The sequence below is a fragment of the Chiloscyllium plagiosum genome, chromosome 5 (genome assembly GCF_004010195.1).
Source record: "Chiloscyllium plagiosum isolate BGI_BamShark_2017 chromosome 5, ASM401019v2, whole genome shotgun sequence".
Lineage (NCBI taxonomy): Eukaryota > Metazoa > Chordata > Chondrichthyes > Orectolobiformes > Hemiscylliidae > Chiloscyllium > Chiloscyllium plagiosum.
Window position 1 is genome coordinate 71,866,709 of NC_057714.1, and position 10,567 is coordinate 71,877,275.

General features: G+C 40.7%; 1 protein-coding gene across 2 annotated transcripts in view; it reads left to right on the top strand.

Moving 5' to 3' along the window:
* Nucleotides 1-10,567, top strand: part of itga8 (integrin, alpha 8) — a 207,634-nt gene that overhangs the window by 99,270 nt on the left and 97,797 nt on the right. For both annotated transcript variants that reach the window (XM_043690323.1, XM_043690322.1), the window contains exons 16-17: nucleotides 4,301-4,356; nucleotides 4,776-4,930. In XM_043690323.1, coding sequence (XP_043546258.1) covers nucleotides 4,301-4,356; nucleotides 4,776-4,930 — 211 coding nt within the window. The remainder of the gene's footprint in view (nucleotides 1-4,300; nucleotides 4,357-4,775; nucleotides 4,931-10,567) is intronic.

Genomic DNA, 10,567 nt, shown 5'->3' on the forward strand with positions numbered 1-10,567 from the left:
CCGCTCCCTGTTCCTTGCCTCGCTATCTCGTGGCACCAGTAGTAAACTAGAGAACACTACTCTGTTCGTCCTGCTTTGCAGCTTCCATCCTAACTCCCTGAAATCACTTTTTATATCCTCAATCCTTTTCCTGGCTATATCATTAGTGCCAATATGTAATACGATTTCTGGCTGTTTGCCCTCTCCTTTTAGAACCTTATACACCCGATTGGAGACATCCCGGACCCTGGCACCAGGGAGACAACATACCTTCTGGGAATCCCGATCCTGACCACAAAATCTCCTGTCGATTCCCCTAACTATCGAGTCCCCTACCACGAGTACTTTTCTATTCTGCCCCCTTCCTTTCTTTGCCACTGTGTCAGGCTCAGTGCCAGAGAACTGACTACTATGGCTTTCCTCTGGTAGGTCATCCCCCCCTAGCAGTATCCAAAACGGTATAGTTATTGCTAAGGGAAATGTCCACAAGGGATCTCTGCACTGCCTGTCTGTCTGTCCCCTTTCCTCCCCCTAATTGTAACCCATCTATCCTTGTCCTGAACCTTAGGAGTGACCAACTCCCGGTAACTCCTCTCAATTACCCCCTCAGCCTCCCAAATTATCCGTAGTTCATCCAGCTCCAGCTCCAATTCCCTAACACGGTTTTCAAGGAGCTGGAGTTGGGTGCACTTCCCGCAGATGTAGCCAGCGGAGATGTGTGCCATGTCTCCCACCTGCCACATTCTGCAGGAGGAGCAAGCAACTGCCCTAGCATTCAAACCCGACTTATCTGAACACCCACTCGGTACTAAAGTAGAAAGCTTAGTTCAAGTTGCTATAAAATTAATAACAAACTTATATTCCATAGAGGAAGTTTAGAATGAACCTTACCTTATTAACTAGGTTAGAGGAGGAGGGCGGGTGGGAGACACTACAGTTGTAGAGTCTCGGGTTTAGCCGCCTTGCTGATATATATGGTCACTGCTTTCCTTCCCGGCTGCCCCTCTGGTCCTCATCACTTCCTCTGCTGCTCCCACTCCTTCTGTGAAAGAGAAAACACCGGTGCCCACTACCGGTAAGTAATTTTTAAAAACTGCCTTACCTTAGCTGTAGTCTTCCGGTTCGTCTTACCTCCGCTGCTGCTCTCACTCACACTGTGCTCTTTATTTCTATACATTTTATGTTATTGTAGCAATACGATGAAGGAAATTCATCACAATATGCTTGAGGGCAATTAGAGATGGGAATAAAAACTGGCTGAAGCTGAGATAAATAAATGAAACTTTCTCACACCCCCCCCCCCCCCCTCCTAAATTTTGGAACTCTTGTGCATAAATAAGGGAATAAAAGAAACAAGTAAAGTGAAAAAAAATTGAACAATTAAAATCTCAAGAATTGAAACCACGCATCTTTAAAAGTTAATTTTCAGTACCAGATTTACAATTCACTTATGCTGGAATGGACAAGCACTAACTTTTCAGTTGTAAATGTCACAAATTCACAGCCTTCCATGTGTTTGAATACTTATTATTCTGCAGAAGCATGTTTCAGAAGCTTTCCTTTATTTTCACGTTTAACTGTACATACTCAGAGATTGTTTTCTAATTTACCCCTTAACAATGTTGAGTACCAATAACCCCATCATTATTTCTTTTGTAAAATCCAGGTAACAATCCTGGAGCTTACCCAGTCAATTGTTAGAACATAGAACATAGAACAATACCGTGCAGACCAGGCCCTTCAGCCCTCAGTGTTGTGCCAACCTGTGAACTAATCTAAGCCCATCACCCTACATGACCCCATCATCATCCATGTGCTTATTCAAGGACTGTTTAAATGCCCCTAATGTGGCTGCGTTATCTATATTGGCAGGCAGGGGATTCCACGCCCTTACCACTCTCCGAGTGAAGAGCCTGCCTCTAATATCTGTCTTAAATCTATCACCCCTCAATTTGAAGCTATGCCCCCTCATACAAGCAGATGTCATCATTCTAGGAAAAAGACTCTCCCTGTCGACCCTACCTCACCTGATCATTTATATATCTCTATTAAATTGCCTCTTGTCGTTCTTCTATCCAATGAGAACAGACCCAAATGCCTCATCCTTTCCTCATAAGACCTTCGCTTCAGACCAGGCAACATCCTGGTAAATCTCTTCTGTACCTTTTCCAATGCTTCCACATCCTTCCTGTAATGGGGACGACCAGAACTGTACACAACATTCCAAGTGTGGCCGCACTAGCGTTTTGGATAGTTGCAGCATGACAGCACGGCTCTGGAACTCAATCCCTCTGCTAATAAAACCGAATACACAATGCCTTCTTAACAGCACTATCAACCTGAATGGCAACTTTCAGGGATCTATGTACATGAACACTAAGATCCATCTGCACATACACACTACCAAGAATCTTTCCATTGACCCAGTATTCTGCCTTCCTGTTATTCTTCCCAAAGTGAATCACCTCACATTTATCTGCATTGAACTGTTTTTGCCACCTTTCAGCCCAGTTCTGCAATTTATCCAAGTTTCCCCTGCAAACTGCAACATTCTTCCACACTGTCCATCACTCCACCAACTTTTGTATCATCTGCAAACTTACTAACCCACCCACATATGTTTGTGTCCAAGTCGTTTATAAAAATGACAAACAGCAATGGTCCCACAACAGATCCTTATGGCACACCACTAGTAACTGGACTCCAGGCTGAATATTTTCCATCAACCACCACTCATTGCCTTCTTACAGAAAGCCAGTTTCCAATCCAAACTGCTAAATCACTTTCAATCCCATGCTTCTGCATTTTCTCTAACAGCCTACCATGTGGAACCTTATCAAAGGCTTTGCTGAAGTCCATGTACACCACGTCAACTGCCCTACCGACATCCTCATAATTGGTCACCTTCTCAAAAAAACTTAATGAGGTTTGTGAGATACGACCTGCCCTTGATGAATCCATGTTGACTATTTCCAATCACATTGTTGCTTGTTGATGGTTATAAGTCCTATTTCTTATAATCCTTTCCAAAACCTTTCCTACAACAGACATAAGGCTCACTAGTCCATAATTACCTGGGTCATCTCTACTACCCTTCTTGAACAAGGGCACAACATTTGCAATCCTCCAGTCCTCTGGTGCTAAACCTGTAGACAATGACGACTCGAAGATCAAGGCCAAAGGCTCAGCCATCTCCTTTGTAGCTTCCCAGAGAATTCTCAGAAAAATCCCATCCGGCCCAGGGGATTTATCTACTTTCATGCCTTCTAGAATTGATAACACCTCCTCCTTACTAACCTCAATCCTTTCAAGTCTAATAACTGTCTCAGTCTTCTCCTCTACAATATTCTCCTTTCCTTGAGTGAAAACAGATGAGAAGTATTCGTTTAGCACCTCTCCGATCTCCACGGAGTCCACACATAACTTCCCACTTCTGTGTTTGACAGGCCCTATTCCTACCCTAGTCATTCTTTTATTCCTCACATATCTAAAAAAAGCTTTAGGGTCTTCCTTTACTCTTCCTGCTAAAGACTGCTCATGTCCTCTCCTTGCCCTTCTTAACTCTCTCTTTAAATCCTTCCTAGCTACTCTGTAACTCTCCATTGCCTCATCTGAACCATCTTGCCTCAACGTCACATAAGCCTCCTTCTTCCATTTAACAAGAGATACAATTTCTTTAGTAAACCACGGTTCCCTTCCCTTATCACTTCCTTCTGGCCTGACAGGGACATCCCTATCAAAGACACACAATATCTGTTCCTTAAACCAGCTCCACGTTTCGATTGTCCCCATCCCCTGCATATTGCTGCCCCATTCTATGCCTCCTAAGTCGTGCCTGATCACATTATAATGTTTGTATGTATGTATTCTGGATAACCGGATAGAATGAACAATAGTCTAATTGTACATTTTGGAGCTTTTTAAAGTTTATTAATGGGATGTGAGTGTCATTGGTTGCCTTCCTAATTGCCATGGAACTAAACGGCTTGTTTCAGAGGGCAGTTAAGAGTAAACCATATTGATTCTGGTTTTGGAATAATATGTGGGCTAGGCAAGGTAAGCATGGCAAATTCCTTTCACTAAAGGATGTTAGTGAGCCAGAGGGTTTTTTTTTTCAGTAATAGCTTTTGATTTCAGATTTTCTTCAATTCAAATACTATTAGTTACCACAGTGGGCTTTGAACCTATGTCTCCAGAACCTTTGCCTGGGCTTCTAGATTACATTAACACTATACTACCACCTCCCCACTATTCCTATCGGAATTGTTGAACCTGTTTAGAAAGAGGTACACTAACCTTTATTTTCCTCCTTTATTCACAGTTTCACTGTGCAAGTCTCTGCAACTGTGTCAGGCCGTGGTATTCCAGATACAGTAGGTAAGCATTATATAAATATATAGCTCACAAACATGAACAGAAATCTGTTTACAATTGAGATATAAATTTCAGTCAGTCTAAGCCAAGGGAAGTTGACTGTTCAGGGCACATCTGTCTGTACAACTGCTTTATCATTTGCATAAAATCCTTATGTGTATTGTTGTAAAACAATACCAAAAATGCTTTTATACAATTGTCTTAAGCATCGTCTTACAAAAAGAGGATAAAACCTATATCCTTATGGTTTTTAATGCTGGTTGTCTTAACCTTGATCGACATTTTTCAGAATTATAGTTGAGAACAGTTGTGTGGCCTTTTGAACTCCAAACTTCCTAAACACATGAGCATTAAGAGCAAAATATTCTCTGTGTGGCTTATGATGCTATCTTTAAAAACATCCACATCTCCTTTTTCTTAAGTTCTGGATGCGAGCCTTCAACTAGACAGACTGAAGCAGAAAGGAGGAATTGAGAGAACGCTATTCCTTAATTCTCATCGACCACAGCACACATTCCATTTTGTCGTTGGAAAATCAGAACGTTCCAAATATCAGGAATTCATTGTTTACCTTACAGTAAGTGTGTACTTAATAAATATCCAAACAAAGATTTTTTTTGTGTGAAGTATGATTAGGTACATAAACTACTTGAAAATCTTTCAATTTGTCATTGCACATTCAGATTCAAAAGGTACTGACTGTTTTCTCGGAGTATTGGGGTAGTGGGTGGTATAATCCCATGATTATTATCTGATAACTTATCCCAGCGAGCAGTATAAATCGTGCCATTGAGTATCAATATGTTTGTAAAATTGTGAAAGGCGTTTCAGGCAAGGTTGTTCCTGTCCAATCCTCACACACATTATGGTGAAGGCACATGAAATATTTGTATTATTTGTAAACTTGGGTTCTGAAGCGGACAGAACCATATGCAGCTTTAAGTTGTTTCATACTTCTATATTTTGTAATTTAGAGATGTAATTTAGAGTCATCTACTCCACAACCACCTGATGAAGGAACAGTGCTCCAAAAGCTAGTGTTTCCAATTAAACCTGTTGGACTATAACCTGGCGTTGTGTGATTCTTAAATCTATATTTTGTATGTTAAGAAGGATGTTTTAGTTACATTTTGAATTCTATGTGGTGCCATATTGTCTGAAATTTATTTACATGTATTTACATGAGGCTTTTAAGAAAGGCTTGAGTTGAAGAAGGCATTGCTTTCAAATACAAGAGTTAGAAGAGATATCAAAAAAGGCTGCTGTCAAGCACTACGATATCCTATGAGAGAGACAGAGATATAAATGGTTTCCCTTTAGAGATGGAGTGAATCATCCAGAAGTTCAGTGAGGATGCAAGTTTCTTTCAGGGGAAAAAAGGCTGACAGAAGCAGTAAAACAGTTAAGCAATCTCCAGAACAATTATGGCAGAAAAAAAGACATCCAGAGTGGTTTAAGTGGTAGTAAGGGAAGTGTTCCAGCAACTGAAGCCTTTATAATTATAAAAAAATTGCGCTGGGTTAGCAGTTTGTTTAAGGTTCTCGGGAAGAGACAATGACTGAAGAAGTTTAATCAATGAACCTAAGGTTTGCCAGAAATAAATCAAGAACAAAGAAGCAGGTGTGAACTGGAAACAGTGTAATCTTTCACAAAACTTGTCTACAGAAGTTTGCTGTTGAGGGTAAAACAGTTGAATCTTTATTTATTATCAGACTGTATTTCAACTAGATTTTGGAAAGTGTAATAATAGATTGTTTTCCCCTTCTGTGTGTAATGTACTTTGTTCTTTTCTTACAAGTACATAGGCAGTCTCTGGTGAATATGTTCAGTGACTGATCACCATGGTCACCAAAAATAAAATTTGTGGCCTGTCATTATAGAATCTGATGCATCCAGTATTGCCATCAGCTGGGATCATAACAATATATACTTCCAGAAATAGTTGCTTGGTTGTGGATAATGCAGTAACCCTAAGTAATTAGCCTCCTTTCAGTAAAAACCCAATGGTGTTAAGACCATGTATGGTGCCTGCATAGCAGATTGAAACCAGTGATTGGTGTCTATAGCTCAACTGCTTATTGGATAAACTCACTATGGAAGGTTTTGCTGGTGGCAAGTGGGGAAAAAGAATTTAAGGACATCAGATTTGATTGCATTATGTTTTGCAATTATGTTGCTATTATACAATTGTCAAAAAAAAATCTAGGTCAATCTGACTTTAGTTATCAGAATACAAAGAGAAATGTTTTATTCTTTTTAACAAAGCTTTCCTCTAACAGTTTTGTCATTATGAAGCATCAGATCATGAATAAATGCTGTGAGTTGAGAACTATTAAGGGTTAAATAAATTGTTAGTGATTGTGCTTGGGGTAAAATATTAAATAGTTTAATTGCAAATGAAGTAAAACTATGTGAAATAATTAGGCTATGTAGAACACAATTTGCCAGAAAAATCACTGCTCATAGTAGTTATAATGTACTGGAAATCAGGATTTGATTATACAACAATGGTGCACGGCCAGGAAATACTTGCTCAATTATTGGTAAGGCTGAAAGGACATGACAAATAAATGCAGATTATTGATTAAAGCAATATGGAGTATGAATTTTGCACAGACAATATGGATGTGTTTTGAGTGTGTAGAATTTATTGAATATATGTGAGCACCAAATAAGTTATCATTTTCAAAGATGACTTTTTGAGAAAAGGAAGGTGGCTGGCAGGACTGAGATATTGAACAACTATAAACCTGAATAACTTTCAAGCCTCTATTAAAAATGAAGGTACAGTTTGCATTTTCTGCAGTTAGCTGTCCATTTAGTGTCACAAATTAAGTGTGCAGCTATGGAAATCAGGAAGAATTTTGTCCCTGTGGAACTCTACCCATTTTTCTACATTTTCAGGTGGTAGAACCACCTCTGCTGAGCAACTGGTTTTAAATATGTTTTTGGGAATCTCCACTGCACCTTATTTCCCATTGTTCAAGCACAAAAGACATCTGAAAAATATACAGTAAGCGCCCAGGCTTGAACAAGAATCAAAATTAGGCGATAAATAATCCAAGTGTTTGGTGTTACTGTCAATGTTTTAATTTTTCTTTGTTTCTATCTGGCACCTAGGTCCCCAAAATTGTTTCCTTTTTGTGAAAAAAATTCCTTTGCCAACACCAGATGGGGTTATTCTCTTTGGCACCAATGTATTTTCCTGTGCTAGCTATGATGTGCTTGGAAAAAACTTAATCTTCTGGGTGATTTTAAAATTTGCCGTCGTCCTAAAGGACCATAAAAAACTCTCTCATCATTAAACAACTAACTAACGGTGGTTTCACCTGAGGGTCACCACACCTCAGGTGAGGGGAGAGTTTGAGAAGGAGAGTCCTTCACTGCATCTGGCTGACATCCTGAAACTTAGGGTGCAGTTTTCCCTCTTTGTAAGTGGAAAGAGAGGATGGGGAGAAGAGGAAGTAATTGAGTAAGCTGGCTCTGAAGAGGTACTCACCCCCTTTTCTCAATTCAACAATTGAGTACTTGATGAGAAGGTCTATTTCCTACATGCCACCTTGCCAGCAATTAGGGCACCTAAGTCATCAATTAACAGACACTTAAACGCTTTACCATACAACTCCTCCAGTTATCTTCCTTCACAGCAGACAAGAACAGTAGTTGTTTTCCTAACTGGGTAACCAGGGTAACCAGCCTGGATTAAAGTGGTGCTGGAAAAACACAGCAGGTCAGGCAGCATCCTCCTCGGATGCTGCCTGACCTGCTGTGCTTTTCCAGCACCACTCTAATCTAGACTCTGGTTTCCAGCATCTGCAGTCCTTGTTTTTACCGAGGGTAACCAGCCTGCTGGATTAGGGGCTTGTCTCCATTTACCCAAACTGAATGTCAGTCGGATGCATGGGTGGGATGTAGTGGGTAGGGGAGTTGTTTCTGAAAGACTTCTACTTTTCCTGACCCTTTCTCCATGTGACCCCCCTACCCTATGAGAAGCAAATGATAAGGCTTGCCTTCTTACTGTTGGATCTTCTGAAGAGTAGGCTTCCACTGATCTTTATAATCCAGAAGCTGTCAGCCTGATTAGCTGGAAGGCTCTAATGAGCTAGAACACTATTATCATGACCTGAAATAGGCCAAGAGGCTCACCAGCCAGCCCCTGATCAAACTGATTGGCCTGCAGTTGGCAACCTTTCTTGGCATCATGAGTTAGTTGCCACCTAACATGCCCACCCTCATACTTAACCTGGGAGCATGAAAATCTCAGTGTTATTTCCATCCCCTTACTGATGTTCCATGTTATTGTACTACTGTGGGCTAGCATAGAGGTGACCTCTCATACCACTTGTTTCATGCAGTAGTGCCCACACTGTAGCTTTTATGTACCAAACCTGTGCTTGCCTCTCGGCTCTCCCGTTTCACTCCTTTTTTTGTGACGTTTAAATACCCCCATCGCTTCAGGCTTCACAACAGCTGTAATTGAATTAAAGTGGCTCAAATATGTCACAAAACTTTACAAAGGCTTTGTTTTTCTACCCCAGTTGTGATCCTCCCCTATATATTCTGCATTCTTTAAGGTTTCACTTTTATTTTTACATATTTTGGTTAATGTGTCCTAAATCTCCCATTAATCTGTGGGAATAAATGCCATCAGAAAATCAATGTGTAAACAGCATACAATAATTCTATTTTAGTCTATAAAAAACCCACTAATTACCATTTGGTCCAAACTATGCCAATAGCAGAAATCTTTGGCCATTTTGTGTAAACAAGCATAGTGAATATTTGAAAACATCCTGTAATGTAATACGCATTAAAAGTCCTTTAGTTGTTTTTCTTAATTCTTAACATTTTTCACTCAACCCTAATTGCCCTTCAAAAGATGGTGTTTAACCACTTTCTTGAACCATTGAACTCCGTTTGGTGTGATAGTGTTGTTAGAGGGGGAATTCCAGGATTTTTGACCCAGCAATAATGCAGGAACAATGATGGATTTCCATGTTCTTATGAGTGACATGCAACCATGAGTATAACTTGGTTGTACTGCTGTTTCCAAGCACATGCAGGTGGTTAATGTCAGATGCTTGGGAGGTGCTGTTGAAGAAACTTTGGCAAGTTGTAGGAGTGCTCATTGTAACAACTGTGCACCAGTGAAAGAGTGAATGTTTAAGGTGGTAAATTAAACGACAATCAAAATGGATCTCTGTCTTGAATGGCCATGAATTTTTGTGTTGTTGGTGTTTAAGACAAGGAAAGAAAACCTCACACTCCTGACTTGTGTCTTGTAGTCAGTGGAAAAGCTCTGGGAAGTCAAGGGGTGAGTCACTCACTGCAGAGTGCTTGACCTCAGATCTGTTCTTGTAGCCACAGAATTTATGCAGTGAGTCCAGTTATGTTTCTGGTCAACCTAGCACTTTTGATGATAGGGTATTCCGTGATGGTAATGTTGTTGAGGCTGAGGACTGGTGGTTAGATTCTCTCTGTAGTTGGAGATGGTCATTTGTGTCTCTTGAATATTACTGTTAGAATGTAACAGAAACAAAGAGTACAGGAGAAACACAGCAGGTCTGGCTGTATCCACAGATAGAAACAATGTGACCCTTTATCAGCACTGACAAAGGACCACTGGATTCAAAATGTTAATGCTTCTTTCTCTCTAAAGATGCCACCAGACCATCTGTGTTTCTCCTGCACTCTTTTTGTTTCAGATGCCCAGCATCTGCAGTCCTTTGTGTTTATTGTGTTAGAATGCATGTTTAATGTTTACATTACATTTAAATTTTTATAAACAAAAGTATTGAAATTGTTCTAGGAGAATGTGAGGACTGCAGATGCTGGAGATCACAGCTGAAAATGTGTTGCTGGAAAAGCGCAGCAGGTCAGGCAGCATCCAAGGAGCAGGAGAATCGACATTTCGGGCATGAGCCCTTCTTCAGGAATGAGGAAAGTGTGCCAAGCAGGCTAAGATAAAAGGTAGAGAGGAGGGACTTGGGGGAGGGGCATTGAAAATGCGATAGGTGGAAGGAGGTTAAGGTGAGGGTGATGGGCCGGAGTGGGGGTTGGGGCGGAGAGGTCCGGAAGAAGATTGCAGGTTAGGAAGGTGGTGGGCTGAGTTCGAGGGTTGGGACTGAGTTTCCCCTCCCTCCACCTTGTCTCAGTCCCAACCCTCGAACTCAGCACCACCTTCCTAACCTGCAATCTTCTTCCTGACCTCTCC